This window comes from Diabrotica virgifera, chromosome 5 (genome assembly GCF_917563875.1).
Source record: "Diabrotica virgifera virgifera chromosome 5, PGI_DIABVI_V3a".
NCBI lineage: Eukaryota > Metazoa > Arthropoda > Insecta > Coleoptera > Chrysomelidae > Diabrotica > Diabrotica virgifera.
In genome coordinates this window covers 153,353,981-153,370,549 of record NC_065447.1, presented here as the reverse complement: position 1 = coordinate 153,370,549, position 16,569 = coordinate 153,353,981, and the positions used below count along the sequence as shown (strand labels likewise).

General features: G+C 32.4%; 2 protein-coding genes across 3 annotated transcripts in view; both read left to right on the top strand.

Moving 5' to 3' along the window:
• The window catches only part of LOC114331461 (uncharacterized), a 562,400-nt gene that overhangs the window by 94,201 nt on the left and 451,630 nt on the right, over positions 1 to 16,569 (top strand). The gene's annotated exons all lie outside the window — the stretch shown is intronic.
• Positions 13,940 to 16,527, top strand: LOC126885178 (uncharacterized). Its single transcript, XM_050651609.1, has 2 exons — positions 13,940 to 14,103; positions 14,788 to 16,527. Exons 1-2 carry the CDS (start codon positions 13,941 to 13,943, stop codon positions 15,018 to 15,020), a joined length of 396 nt encoding a protein of 131 aa, XP_050507566.1. The 5' UTR covers position 13,940; the 3' UTR covers positions 15,021 to 16,527.

The window sequence follows — 16,569 nt, the reverse complement described above, 5'->3', positions numbered from 1 at the left end:
GGATCTCCGGTCTTTGTTTGTCGAGAGAGTTTCTGGACACCATGTATAGTCATTTTTGTGGTTTTTCTTCTAATTCTTTAGTTATCAGTATCACTTCCTGTTTTCTTCTTGCTACTATTGCTATATCATCAGCGAACGCCAGGAATTAATGCTTTTTATGATATATAATCCTTTTATATTTATATTGGCTTCCCACAGCACGTTTTCCAAGGAAGAGACTAAAGAGAATAGATGAAAGTGGGTCACCTTACCTCCTTCATTTACTAGGAAACTGTTTGATAGTTGTATCATTCCAATCATTTTTTTGCTTATTCCTAGTTCTTCAAGTGATTTATAAAGTTCCTTCCTCTTATTTTATCAAATTCTTGTTTCAAGTCTATAGATAATATCATAGTCGGTTTCTGGTATTGATAGCTTTCCTCTAGTATCCAATTCAGCAAGAAAATCTGTTATACCTTCTCTTAACCTCGCCTGATATTCACCAATTATATTTTCCATTCTTTTTTTTTTAGTATATTCTTTACATGCATTCCCAATATTTTGTATGCGGCGTTTAACACTGCTATACCCCTGTAATTTTTGCATTCGTTCTTATCTCCTTTCTTGTAAATGGAATATATTATTGGTTCCGACCATTCTTTTGGTAATTATTGTTCTTCATTTCATGCCTATACAACAGAACCTATAGCCCGGATAGTCCGATGCCGCTAATATTCAATCAGGGGCGTAGCAACATTGGCGTATTAATATTTGCGTATCAAGCTAAAAAGCCGCAGCCCCACATCCAAAGAGCCACCCACATATGGCTCACGAACCGCAGGTTGTTAAAATAGAACTGCTAGGTGATCCATGTTTATAAATGTTTGGCAACGTTGATCACAAAATTGAAAACTATTATTTTCTATCTTCAACAAAAGTGTTTAATAATGAATACGTATATATTTACTTCCTGATATTAAATGATCAAAATAATATTACGAAATTCTAATATAATATAACATTTTTATATATTTTTGTGTCTAAATTAAAAACTTCCACATCCTACAACGTAATTACCGCGACCCATCTAATAGTAATTATTCGGAAATTAATATCAATTATTCGTAACACACAGAGCGAACGTTATAAACGCCGTGTGATTAATATCTATGCCATGTCTATTCATAACAACAATTAATATCTCATATCTATTATAATGTTGTTGTTAGTAGTAGATATTAATATAGGAATAAATAATAACGCGTTGAGCGTAGTGAACCCATGGCATTGACCATTATTCTTCATCAAATTCTTGTTTAAAATCATTAAATAATATCATGGTTGGCTTCTGGTATTGATAGCTTTCCTCTTAGTATCTATTTCACTACGACAATCTGTAGCATTGTGCTTCTTCCTTGTCTAAAGCCCGCCTGGTATTCACCAATTATATATTCCATTCCTTTTTTAGTATGTATTTATGTTACAGTTCAAGTTGATTATCCAGTTGGAGTTGACTCCAACTAGTTGGAGTCGACTCTAACGGCTGGTTTCAGTAAAAGTTGATTATAAATATAAAATGAAAATTTATATTCAACATTTACTAGTAAAAGTAGACTCCAACTAGGAAAAGTATACTCTTCCCAATGCCATTTAGTAAAAGTTGATTCTGATTCACACAAACAGCCGATTCTAGAAATTAAATTAATGTTACTGAATATGTTCAAATTAGTCTAGGCTGTATCGTCGTCCCCGTTAGTGAAATTACTCCGATTCGAATTTTTTGCACAAACTTACTCAAAAAGAGGTCCTTATAACAAATCTACTGGGTGCCAGGCAGTACCTTGATCGATAAATTGTTTAAACAATTTTTTTAGACAAATTCACAAAAATAATTTTTTCACTTCGAACAATTTTTTTTAGATCATTTGAGTTATTCTGAGCGAAAAAAGGTATTTTGTGATTTTTCTCTAAAATTGATTGTTGTCGAGTTATACGCGATTTAAAATTTGAAAAATGCAAAAATAGATTTTCAAGGCTTAATAACTCGGTTAAAATCCATTATTATGAAAGTCAGAAAGTGACCAAAGCAAAGTTTATAGCCCCCTGTACACGATCCAGCAGAAATTTTTGTCACTATTTTATTACTAAGCTTTATCTTTAATTATTAACAATGAGCGCTAAGTGCGTATTAGGCGGCCGTCAATGGTGAGTGCTAAAGTGATGCACCATTTGGGCCGTCCAATGGTGAATCTCACTCGCACTCACATTGACGGCCGCCTCAATACGCGCTTAGCGCTCATTGTTGATAATTAGAAATAATATCTTATTAATGAAATAATGACAAAAATTTCTTCAGGATCTTATAGAGTAGCTTTAATCATTGATTTTTTTAGTTTCTGACTTTCATAATATACAGTGAGCACGTAAAGGTTGGAATAAATTCATTTTCTCGAGAATGGACGATTTTAGAAAGAAATCCCGAAACAAGTCAATTTTTATTTTTAAATTACGACTTTTTGGCATATATACCATAGTAGTGACGTCACCCATCTGGGCGTGATGACGTCATCGATGATTTTTTTTAATGGAAATAGGGGTTTTGTGATAGCTCATTTGAAAGGTAATTCAATTCTCAATTCAATAATATAACTAATAACATAATTTTTTATACAGGGTGCCCAAATTTCTTTATTTTTTTTTTGATTAAATTTACTGACATAAAAAGAAGAATGCAAGTATGTAATTTATTTAATTGAAAATATATTTTACTGCTCTCATAAAACAGAATAAAATGTTTATTTGAAAAATAATCATTGCTTTTCGCTTAAATTAAATGTTCAAACTGTCAAGAGGAAGGTGGGTGGCTGCTTTAATACTGAATTTAAGCAAAAAACAATATTTTTATTTGTCAAATACACATTATTTCCTGTTTTCTGATAGGAGTAAAATGTATTATGAGTTAAATAAATTACACACATTCTTCTTTTTGTCAAAAAATTTAATTAAAAAAAAAATTTTTTTGGACACCCTGTATAAATAATAATGTTAATGTTTATATTACTGAATAGAAAATTGAATTACCTTTCAAATGAGCTATCACATGACCCCTATTCTCATTTAAAAAACGTAGATGACGTCATCATTCTAGAAATTAAATGTTACTAGAAATAATTATGTTCAAATTGTGATATTTATATTCTAGGCTGTATCGTCGCCTCCGATAGGTAAATTATTCCAGTTCGATTTTTTTGCACAAACTTACTCAAAAAGAGGTCCTTATAACGAATCCACAGGGTATCAGATGGTACTGTGGTCGAAAAATTGTTTAAACAACTTTTTTAAACAAACTCACAAAAAAAATTCATTTAGGAAAATTTTCTTTACATCATTTGGGTCATTCGGATCAAGGTCAAAAGAGTTCTTTTGTGATTTTTCTGTAAAATTTATTGTTCATACTTGTTTATTGTTATATTTATTTCAAAATACGAAAATAACCATTTTCAAGGCTTAATAACTCAGTTAAAAATTATATTAGTCACCGAAAGTGACGAGAAAGTCACCGAAAGTCACGAGAAAGTCCGAAAGTCACCAAATAAAATTTTACCGACCCCCCTACAAGATACTGAAGAAATTTTTGTTATTATTTTATTACTAAGCGGTTATTTTTAATTATTAACAATGAGCGCTAGGAGCGTATTGACGCAGCTATCAATGTGAGTGCGAGTGAGATGCACCATTGCACCATTTTGACATTTAAAAATTCAAACTTCTGTCAAACCACAAAAACACTTTTTTTGTAATTTATTGCTCACATGTCATCACCATGACAAGGCGAAAGTTCTTCTTCTTGTGGTGCTTTCTCCTTTAGAAGAGGTTAGCGACTACACTGGCAAATCTGTCTGTGTCCAATGCGGCTCTAAACAAAGATGTTGAATCAAGGCCGGTCCAGTCTCTGATATTTCTAAGCCATGAAATCTGGCGCCTAGGGACCCCGTTTTCCTTCAATCTTACCCTGGATGATCAGTTGCGTGAGGCGGTACATTTCGTTTCTCATTCTGTGTCCCAGGTAGCTAACTTTTCTGACTTTAATGATTTTTAGCAGTTCCCTACCTGTACCTATTCTCCTCAGAACATATTCGTTTCTTGGTGTGGGTTGTCCAAGGTATTTTCAAGTCACTTCTATAAAGCCAGAGTTCAAAGGCGTCCAACTTGTTCATCAGTATTGTGTTGTGTCCAGGCCTCCGTTCCATACAAAAGTATTGACCACACATAGTAATGCAGAAAACGACATCTAAGGCTGATATTAATGCTACTGTTACAAAATAAGCTTCTCATTTTGATAAACCCTTGTCGGGCTACCTGTATTTTCGCTCTTGACTTCTTGTTTATAATCAAGTTGATTGTTGAACCAGCAACCAAGATATTTGTACTGGCTTACGTATTCAAGCTGTTGGTGTTTCACATATTTATTGGAAGAGGTAAATTTTTGTTCCTTGATATTTTTATAACTTTGGTTTTCGCAGTATTGATCTTCATCCCCATTTTTTCACAACTCTCAGTATTCCTATCCAACAGTATCTGCAGACTATGGTCCGAATCAGTCATTAATACTGTGTCATCTGCATAGCGGATGTTATTTACTCTCTGACCGTTTATCCTGATTCCTTCTGAAGAGTGCGATAAAGAGTTCGCAAATATTACCTAAGAGTAGACGTTAAAAGTATGGGTGATAGCACACAACCCTGTCTAACACCTCGTTGTATTTCAATTGGCCTTGACGTATTACCATTGGTCTTTAAGATTGCTGCCTGATTCCAATAAATAGCCTCTATAATTTTAGAATCTCTTTTGTCGACTCCGATGTTGTTCAATCTTTCTATCAAGGTCTTGTGCGTCACCCTATCGAACGCTTTTTCAAAATCTATGAAACAGATAAAAAGGTCTGCTTGCTTATCTTTGTGCCAGAGTTTGAAGACAGAATATTGCTTATCGTGTCCCCATACCTTTCCTGAAGCCAAATTGTTCTTGACCGGTGACTTCATCACATTTTTTATAATACAGTAGAATCTCGGTTATCCGCAATAAACAGGCCGACGGAAGGGCGAATAAGCAAAAATGGCGGATAATAGGGAGCGTTAAATGAAACACAAGTTGAGCCCTTGATGATTTCCAGTCTCCGATAGGAGTGGCACAAGAAGAAGAAGAAGAGAATCAGTTTAATTTTGACTGACATTGGACATTGTAGATAGAATGATTTAGGATGAACGAAAAAAACTAGCGATTTTCATCTGCCTTGCTGATGTATCTCGTTTTGTTGCTACCAATACTCGCCATCTTGTAGCATCATAATATCGACAGCTCTTTCTTCTTGTTGCTCGGAATGCTCGGCTTATTTTATCTCATCTTATAAAATTTTTACTCATTCTTTAATATTTTCAAAGTTATATAAATTTGAAAAAAAAAATTATTACTTAAATGGAGCGGCGGATAAAACGGAACGGCGGATAAATGAAGGGCGGATAACCGAGACTCTACTGTATATTTTGTTCTGTATGATACGCAAGAAAAGCTTTAGAATGTTATTTAATAGACTTATAAGGCGGAAGTCCTGGCATAATTTGGCATTCTTCTTTTTAGGTAGTGGTATGAAGACTGATTCAAGCCATATTTTAGGGATAGTCCCTGTATTGTAAACATTATTAAATAGTCCAAGAAGAAGGTCTAAGTTTTCTCGTTGATTAACTTCAACAGCTCAGCTGGTTTTTCATCTTTTCCTACAGATTTGTTGTTTTTTAGTTGACGTAGAGCATATTCCAGTTCGGACTTCAGTATTGGAAGACCTTCGTCGTTAGTCTTCCCACATGTTTATTTGTTCTTCAGGGCTTGAAATCAGTTTGCCTTCTGCGTTGATTAGATTATTTAGTCCTTGTGAATATGTCGTGCTTGTGAATTCCTGAGTTTCTTATACAGATGGAAGTCATCATGTTTTTTTATATAAGTTTTCGATTTCTTCACATTGTTCTGTTATCCATTTTTCTTTTGCAGTTTTTATTTTTTGTTTAATGGTTCTATTTAATGCTTTGTACATTGCTTTGTGCTGTTTGAATTTTCTTCTTTTATCCATTAAATCCAATATTTCCTTTGTCATCCATCTTTGCTTCCGTGGTCGCTGTTTTGTGAGCATTTCAGTTGCCGTTGCAAGGGCGAGTCTGATTTCCTCCCGAAGGCGAAAGTTAAGGATGTTTAATTATATGAAAGTGTGCTAAAAAACTGCGAAAAATTAAAAGCCATTTAAAATACATTGTTACTTCAGACACACTTTAAGCCCTTCATGTACTGCTATCTATATTTACAATTTTCACACAATAAAACCTTTACTTACATAATATGAGATAAAGTAGATAAAAATTATTTTTGTGAATTTAACAAAAATTGGTTAAACAATTTTTCGACCGCGGTACCGCGTGACACCCTGTGTATTTGTTATAAGGATGTATTTCTTTGAGTAAGTTTGTGCAAAAGATCGAATCAGAATAATTAACCTAACGGGGACGACGTTACAGACTCTACTAATAAGTAGTTAAAACGGTCAAGACAAAGAAACGCACACTCATCAAAAATGCACTTGAGATTCTCGTATAATCAACATTTACTGAATCGATCCAGGAAGAGTCAACTCCAACTAGTACAAGTTGATTTAAATTTTTAAAATCAACTTTTACTGCTCGTTTCAGTTGGAGTTGACTCCAACTAGTTGGAGTCGACTCTAACTGAGAATCAACTTGAACTGTAACATTTATATTCTTTATATATGCATTGTCAACATTTTGTATTACGAATTACGTTTAACAAGGCTATACCCCTCTAATTATTATGCATTATTTGCATTCGCTCTTATATATTTTTTTTGTAACTGTTCTTCTTTTCATACCTATACAACAAAATCTATAGCTCAAATAGTCCGATGCCGCGATGTTAGATCAGGGATGTAGCAAGGCTGGCGTAGCATTTGCGTATGAAACTAAAGAGCCGCAGTCTCAGATCATAAGTGCCCACATATGTCCCACATAAATAATATAGGAATAAATAATAGCGCGTTGAGCATAGCAGCCCCATGGCTTGATTGGCCATTATTCTCCACCAAATTCTTGTTTGTATATATGAGGGAGTTAAAGCCAAAGTGGCGTAAGTCCTATTTGTGAAATGATGTAAGTCTTGCTTTATAAGTTTGATAAGCAGACCTGTTTCATCAGGAAAATCAGGAAAATTGGTGTAAATATTTACAGTAACACACTAAGTAATACAGTAAAGAACGTACACAACTTTTTCTTTGAAGGGGTCAGTATATCAATATTATAAAGCAAGGCTTATATCATTTCAAAAATATGACTTACACCACTTTGGTTTTAACCCATTCATATATAACACCGGTTTATAGCGTTTTTCACCTTCTGGTTCCTATTTTCCAGCCGCGTCGATCTGTATAATCTCCTGGTCATAGGTCTCTCTCAGACATTGCTTTCTGGATTCCCCTTATCCAGGTTGTTTTCGGTATGCCCGTTTTCCTTCTTTCCGGAGGCTGCCATTCCGGTCAGCTTTGGGAGTCGATGTTCCTCCATTCTTTGTACATGGCCATACCAACAAAGTTGTTTTTGTTGGACTTCTTCTATTATGTTTGTTTTCCTATTCATAACATCTCCTACTAGGTCATTCGTTACATGTGAGACTCTGGAGATGCAGGCCGATCTTTGCCTGAAGTCCATTTCCAGTGCGAGCAACTTCTGTTCTGTTCGCTTATTCAGTTACCAGGTTTCGTATCCATAGGGTACCACGCTTTTAAAGATGCTATTATTCCATAAAAATTCTTTATTAAAGTCATTAAATAATATCATGGTCGGCTTCTGGTTTGATAGCTCTCCTCTAGGCCTCTAGTATCTCTTTCAGTAAGATAATCTGTTGTATTGTGCTTCTTCCTTGTCTAATTCAAGGGATATAATCTTGCTGCCGACCATTTTTTGGAAACTGTTCTTCATTCCATACCTATACAACAGAACCTATAGCACGAATAGTCCGATGCCACGAATGTTCGAGCAGGGGCGTAGCAAGGCCGGCGTAACAATATTTGCATATGAAACTAAAGAGCCACAACGTCACATCCCAAGAGCCACATGTGGCCCGCAACTGCTCGGTGTATCAATGTTTTAAAAGTTTGTCAACTTTGATTGCAAAATTGAAAAACTATTATTGTTTATTTTCAACAAAACTGTTTAATAATGAATACATTTTGAATACTTACTTCCTGATACTACATGATCAAATTAATATTGCGAAATTCTAATGTATTATTATAACATTATTATAATCTACATATTTTTGTGTTTATACCAAATTGTTTCACATCCTGCAGCCTGCAGCGTAGGTAATAACCGCAACCCATCTAATAGTAATTATTTGGAAATTAATATCAATTATTCGTAAAAAACAAAGCGACCGGTATAAACGCCGTGTGATTAATATCTATGGCACGTCTATTCATAACAACAATTCATATCTCATACCTCTTATAATGTTATTGTTAGTAGTAGATATTAATATAGGAATAAATAATAGCGCGTCAAGCCTAGTAGGCCCATGGCTTGATTGACCATTATTCTCCATCAAATTGTTGTTCAAAGTCATTAAATAATATCATGGTCGGCTTCTGGTATTGATAGCTTTCCTCTAGTATCCCTCTCAGTAAGACAAGCTATTCTATTGTGCTTCTTCCTTGTCTAAAGCCCGCCTAGAATTTACCAATTATATTTTTCACTCCCTTTTTTAGTATATTCTTTAATATGCATTGCTAATATTTTGAATGTGACATTTAGCAAGGCTATCTACTTTTTATGCATTATTTGCATTCGCTCTTATCTGTTTTTTTTTTCTGTAAATGGGACATAATATTGTTGCTGCCGACCAGTTTTTGGTAACTGTGCTTTATATCATACCTATACAACAGAAACTATAGCACTAATAGTCCGATGCCACGAATGTTGGAGCAATGGCGTAGCAAGGTTGGCGTGACAACATTTGCGTATGAAACTAAAGGGCCGCAGCCTCACATCCAAAGAGCCACATGTGGCTCACGAGCCCCAGGTTGCCGACAACTTCTCGCAGAACTTGTCAACACATGTATCAACGTTTATAAAAGTTTGGCAAAGTTGAGAACAAACTTGAAAATTATTATTTTCTATCTTAAACAAAATAGTTTAATAATGAATGGGTATTGAATACTTACTTTCTGATATTAAATTATCAAAATAATATTACGAAATTCTAATATATAACATTATTATAATCTACCTATTTTTGTGTTCTAACTCAAAACTTCCACATCCTGCAGCGTAGGTAATAACCGCGACCCATCTAATAGTAATTATTCGGAAATTAATATCAATTATTCGTAACACACACAGCGAACGGTATAAACGCCGCCGTGTGATTAATATCTACGGCACGTCTATTCATAACAACAATTAATATCTCATACCTATTATAATGTTATTGTTAGTAGTAGATATTAATATAGGAGTTGTGATATTAAACACAGGTTTAAAAATTAGTGATATAATTTAATGTGAAATTACGAAAATTGCAATCGGTAAAACAATAAAATCTGTTAACGAACAAGGTGCAGAATATGCACTTAAATTGGTGCCTTTATACAGGGTGCAACAAAAAGATCGGTCATAAATAAAATTATAATATCCTGGGACCAAAAATAGTTCGATTGAACCTAACTTACCTTTGTAAAAATGCCGACATTAAAAAGTTACAGCCCTTTGTAATTAGAAAATGAAAATCGATTTTTTCCAATATATCGAAAACTATTAGAGATTATTTATTGAAAATTGACATGTGGCTTTTTTATGGCAGGGAAACCTTAAAGAAATATATCAGTGAAATTTGTGCACCCACAAATATTTTATGGGGTTTTGTTCCCTTAGTCCCCCCAAATGTCTTTAACTAATGGTACCAAAATAATAATTTAAATGTAACGTACACAAACATTTGGAAGGGTGTCAGGGAAAAAAAACCCATAGAAATTTTTATAGGGTGCACAAATTTCACTAACAAATCTGCCATAATAAACCATATGTCCATTTTCAATATAAACGAGCAATTTTCGATATACGTATTGGAAAAAATCGATTTTCATTTTGTAACTTCAAAGGACTGTAACTTTTTTTATGTGCACATTAGTACAAAGGTAAGTTAGGTTCAAGCGAACTATTTTTGGTCCCAGAATATGTGATTTAATTTATGATCTACAATTGTATTAAAAATTACCTGAAACTGCCAAAATATGACATGTGATATTTTTAATGTTTTTTTTTTTAATTTGGGGTATGTCATACCCTACAGTAGTACTGATGTAATAATTCCTCACCGTACGAGCGCCAGGTTAAGGGGTTACACAGGTCTTGCGGGAAAAATAGTGACTTTTTAAAAAAATTATATTTCAAAAACTAAAAATTATTTTTATTTATAATTGGAACATGTAAAATAACAGTACTTAAGGTACTCTCAAAAAAATTTTCAGCCAAAAATATTCATTTTTGTAGAGTTAACTGTAATTTTTCGACAACAGCCCTTTTTTGCGGTGGGCAGCATAACTAAGTCCAGTCTCATCTGAAATCAAAAAATCAAAAAGTTTTTGTAGCTTATACCTCTGGCTAGTGAACAAACGAAGGATTAAAAAAAACTGAAATTTTAAGATTTTACATATGTTTAAACATATTTTCGACCCCAATTTTCCTCATTTTCTCAAGAAATGACCATTTTTAAAGTAGTTTTTTTTATAAAACAAAAACAACTTCACCTAATAAAAATTCCTTCGCACATTCACTAGCCAGAGGTATAAACTACAAGAAACTTTTTGATTTTTTGATTTCAGATGAGACTGGACTTAGTTATGCTGCCCACCGCAACAAAAGGGCCGATGTCGAAAAATGCCAACTCTACAAAAATGAATATTTTTGGCTGAAAATTTTTTTGAGAGTACCTTAGGTACTATTATTTTACATGTTCCAATTATACATAAAAATAGTTTTTAGTTTCCGAGATATAATTTTTTTAAAAAGTCACTTTTTTACCCGCAAGGCCTATGTAACCCCTTAAAGATGACGCCCTTTTTTAGTGATGGAATTCTGTATACATATTTATTTAGTGGAATGTACCCAATAGTTTGACAGGAATACTTTTTTTTAATTGCAGTCATCCGTTATATTTTCATTATTTTTCCTTCTATTTTATTACTTCAATGAATATTTCCGAATAACCGTGAATAAATATTTTAGCTTTGAATTAGTCGATTTTGTCTAGTTTCTCTCGTTGTTATTTGCTATCGATACTTTACACTCAAAAAAATTTAGTTCGTAATATTGATTAACAGTGATTATTGAATAGTATTTCGTTGTCACAACAATTTAATTTGTTGTTTCAACGAACTTTTAGACACTGACGAATGTACTTGGTTATTGTCACAATGATTGAATAATAATTGTGAGAATAACTAAAGTACATTAATCAATAACACTCAATTTATTCAGCCAATAACTTAGTTTCGTATATTTAATAAATACTGTTAATTGTGGCAGCAACTCACGTTCTTGATTTCGTAGATGACAAGTAATTACCTAGGTTTATCGTGACAACGTACAGATTTCATTAAAACAATGTACAAATGTTGTTAGTATATGATTATTGAATAGATGTACACTGATTGTTGTGCCAACGAATGCATTAACCAATCTACTACTACCTTTAATTCCCACAATCAATGCGTTAATTGTGACAATAATCGTGGTTGTTGAGACAATAAATTTTTTGCTTGACCATTTGAAATGTAACGGCTTTTCCTTATCGTGGTACCCCTAGCTTCTCTGTGTTACCATTGTTTAAAAAAGAGTTCTTTGTTAAACAATGCTGTTACCTCTACCGAAGTGCCGGAATTGCCGAATAATAATTGCATTTTGTTTCCAAGTGTAGTCCGTAGTAGAAGGAAGATTTCGTGTGTCTCTTATCGTGAAATAAGGTAAATATTAACCTACTTAGATATCTAGACATTTTCATAATTTTATTATTATACAAAACGTTTTTGACTAATATGAGCTTATATTATGAATTTTGACCTTATGGGTATATTGAATAAAAATAAGTGCTGCCTTAGAGATAGGAACTTTCACACAAAAGCTAATACTTTTAAGGATAAGATATTACTTATTTTTTATATTTGAATAAAAGTAAGTTTTTTCTGATAAGGTAAATACGGGATAACATTATAATTAAAAATAAACTTGTCAGTGTCTTATGTTTGTAAGTGTTTACTTTTAATATTGTCTTGTGATGTTATTTATAAGATGAACTGAAAATGTGTACTGATTAGTACACGAAACATCTATCAATAATTAAATGAATTAGCTGATATCCTTTCTCTTATTCTCAAACCTTTGACGGAAAACTCTTCATTATAGACTCTGTTAATTATCATTCTCTAGAATGAGTGATATTAAATAATTCCTCGCTTCTGTTTTGGGGGTTTTTGAATGGGCATAATAACCATGGAGCAATTTCATATCCACTATCTCCAAGAAGGCAAAAAGTGCCTCTAAACTTACGTATAATTTGATAAATCGAACTTTGTTTCCAAATTCTCTAATCGTGAACACTTCCAGGCCACTCAGTGTCCACAATTGTAATCACTTCATGTTTATCACACGTTACTTGTACATTTATGCTAGAAAATCGTTTTCTATTAATAAATACGTCACCAAATTCTGAAAATTTTTTAATTTGAACATGGGTGCAATCCAGTGCACCAATAACTAGGTATTTGGAATCGGTTAGCCCATTTTATCCTTTCTTTTTCCATACCTTCCAGGTTAGACAGAAACTTTATCCACTGATGTGATTTCTGTCAGCAAGCTTATTTATGGTTTTACAAACCGTCGTATGGTGAACACCAAAATCTTCAGCAATACCTGATTGAAATCCAGGTATCACTAACGTATCGCAGAAAAACTTCCATCCTTTGTCGAGAGCAAAGTGCAACTCCTCTGGTTTCGTCTAGCTGTGGAAAAAACCATATGGAAAACTGTTTTATTGTCAACTTTACGAAAAAATATGATTCTTCATCAAAAGTTCTACATGTTCTAAAATCTAAAATACAACCATCAGATATTAAATTTTATCAATAGTATACGAGGTATGTCAAAAAATATGAATTTCGCTAAAGAATAAAGTACCTTTATATTTCAAAATACCGAAAATTATTATTAAAAAAAGTTATTTGAAATGTTATAATATATGTTATAATATGTATATGAAAATTATGTTATAATATATATTTATATTTTCTAATTAAAAAAAATTCAAAATTTTTCTCAAATTACGGATACCTTAGCTTTTATTTTTGATAACTCCATTATGAATTTTACGAAAAATAAAAATACGAAAATTTCTTAATAACAATTTTCGATATTGTGAAATATAAAGGTAGACTTTACTCCTGAACGAAATTCATATTTTTTGACATACCTTGTAGACTATTGATAAAATTTAATATCTGATAATTGTATTTTAGATTTCAGGACACGCAGAATTCTTTATGAAGAATAATTTTTTGTAGTAAAACTGACAATAAAAAAGTTTTCATATGATCCCAGCTTTATGACCCTAGTTTATGGATGTTGTATGGAAGCGCCAGGTATCTATTAATTACCTGGGTTCGGCTTTATCATTAAAACATTTATACATACATTTATTTTGTTTCAGTTTGTGTAGAAAGGCAAGAAAATTATAAATGTTTCAAAAATGTTATGTTTTTTATGCAAGAAAAAATTCGATAGTTTAAAAATTCTTTTCTCACATTTCAAGCGGGTTCACGATTTACGTTTACTTTTAATTTTTTGCAGATTGACATGGACTTTAAAATTGCTTTTAATGATAATGATGGCCTTATTTTAAATTGGGATAATCGTTTTGACACTCTTGTTAACTTTTTATCGAGCGATGGGCACATAAAAGATACGAAAATTAAAAGAATAGTAGAAAATGTGAGGAACACTCCTGATTTAGCAGAAAGTAAGTCTCTTCGCTTCAAACATATCCAAATATACCGATCGGTTCATTTTATGTTAGCATATGTTAGGTATAAAGGATTTGATATATCTAGACAATCTTTCGTTTCAAGCGATGTTACTGCTGCTTACGGAAAATAAGGCAGATTTTAGTAAGTTGGATAATAAAAGAAAGTACAATTAATTCCTATATTTATATAATATAAAATGGACCAATCTGGCATATTACTACAAGCACACTACTATTTTGAATTTCTCAAATAATCTTCAATACTATGCTTTTTTGTTTTGTTACGGATCCAAAAATCCGTAACAAAACAAAAGTGAAAGATGTCTCTACACAAGTAGCAAAGCTTAAATGTAAGTTCGCCGGACACACCCTACGGCAGTAGGATGAAAGATGGACTAAGATGATTATACATTGGATACCGTGGAACCACAAACGAAAAAGGAAAATGCCACAGATGCGATGGTCAGATGACTTGAAGAAACACACTGGATCAGAATGGATGCAAAGTAAGAGGAGGCCTATATCCAAGGATGTATGTTTAGGGCTTATTAGATAGATAGATAGATAGACTACTTATGCTTTTTTATGTAATTTAGTTTTTCCTTCCCACCAAGCTTTTTCCCTATTTATTTGTTATCGTCGAACTTACATAAAACCAAACGAAATTTACTTTTTTAGATGGAAAAAATGCGGCAATTTTTTGGGCTCTGCATGGTTACTTTGTTCCTACAAAATTGGTTGTGACAAAGAAGGATGAGAGAAAGACAAATACAAAATATACAATTAAAGACTCTCAAGAATCCTTTTTATTTATTGGAAAAACCCAACAAGAAGTAGAAGACCACCTACTTCACCTGAAGGATAGGAATATATCTATTCAGCCGTTTTTATGTTGCGTCGGTGAAGATTAAACATTACAAATATATGTATCTATTTTGATGTAATACTATACAATTTCAAAAATTTTGTTCGAGCCATTGATATATGTTTTAAAATAATTTATTTATTTGATTTGGAATTTCCACCAGCGTCTCTTACATTTTATAGCTTCATCGAGAGTTATTTTTATAATTTCAAGTAAAAAAATATGACTTCGAAAATCCATATTTTAACAGACTTTTTAAATAATCAATAGATCAAAAAGAAATGCCTTATAGTTCCTAGTCTAACATAAAATATTATGTTTGAATTATGTAGTTGTGGAAAAATATTGTCATTTATTTTTTTAAATGTTGCATGTTTTTTCAACTTCATTAAGTTAAGAAACTGAATTTTATTAAACATAACTTTTAACTACAACAATTAGCCTGCTAGGAACTTGCCGTTATTGGTCTCTAGTAGTTGTGAACCAAGAGCCTATAATTTCTTTATTTTTAAAATATTGCATGTTTTTCTAAATTTATATCTATCTAGTAACTAGTAACTTATCTACTCCTACCCTACTACTTTATTGTGCTTAACATCAACTTGTGTTGAATACTAGGGCCCAATTTTATTAAATTATTTTAAAATGCACAAGATGCCCTAAAATGGGTAACTCAAATGTAGGTAGGTACGTTTTATTTTACGGAACTCCATATAGCCCAAATGGATTGTAGTAAAAAATAATTTTTTTAATCTACCTACCACACTTATGTTTTAAAATTATTATTATGGGTACTTATACTAAATTCACAATCAAGATGCAGTAGAAATAAACAAACCAAGACATGTTAAATGCTACTAGGAGCACTACCGAATCATAAATTACAATGCATAAACTTTGGAAATCATGATTTGTGATTTACAGTGTATATACATTGTAAATTATGATTCGGGAGTGCTCCTAGTAGCATTTAACGTGTCTTGGTTTGTTTATTTTTACTGCATCTTGATTGTAAATTTAGTATAGTACAGATTCTCCAAAAATTATGTTTTTATATTTTTATTCACTATTGTGTCGCAATGGGTCTATAGTATATATTAACCACTTGAGTATCATTAGGCCTTAACTGAAAACGTGCAATATTAATGAAAAAAAAATACAACTAATTATTGGCTAAGCAGACTAACTGTTGTACAGTTGAGTCCGGGAATCTTTACCCGTGCGTCATCATTTAAAGCATACGAAATAAGTCGATGATAAGTCGGAAATTGAAATTTACTAAACGCAACAGCAAGTCATTTACTGTCACTTGCTGTTGCGTTTAGTAAATCTCAATTTCCGACTTATCATCGACTTATTTCGTATGCTTTAAATGATGACGAACGGGTAAAGATTCGCGAACTCAACTGTAAACAATGATTTTTATTATTAATCGTGTTAGATGTTTTACTAATTTAAAGTTAGCCAAACATGCATTATTTTTTTGAAAAAGAAACGACATTTTTTGAATGGCAAATTATCATGTATAATTTCAATTTATAAAATATCAAAAATAAAATATTATAGGTACCGTATTTTTGTTTTAATTCATTCCT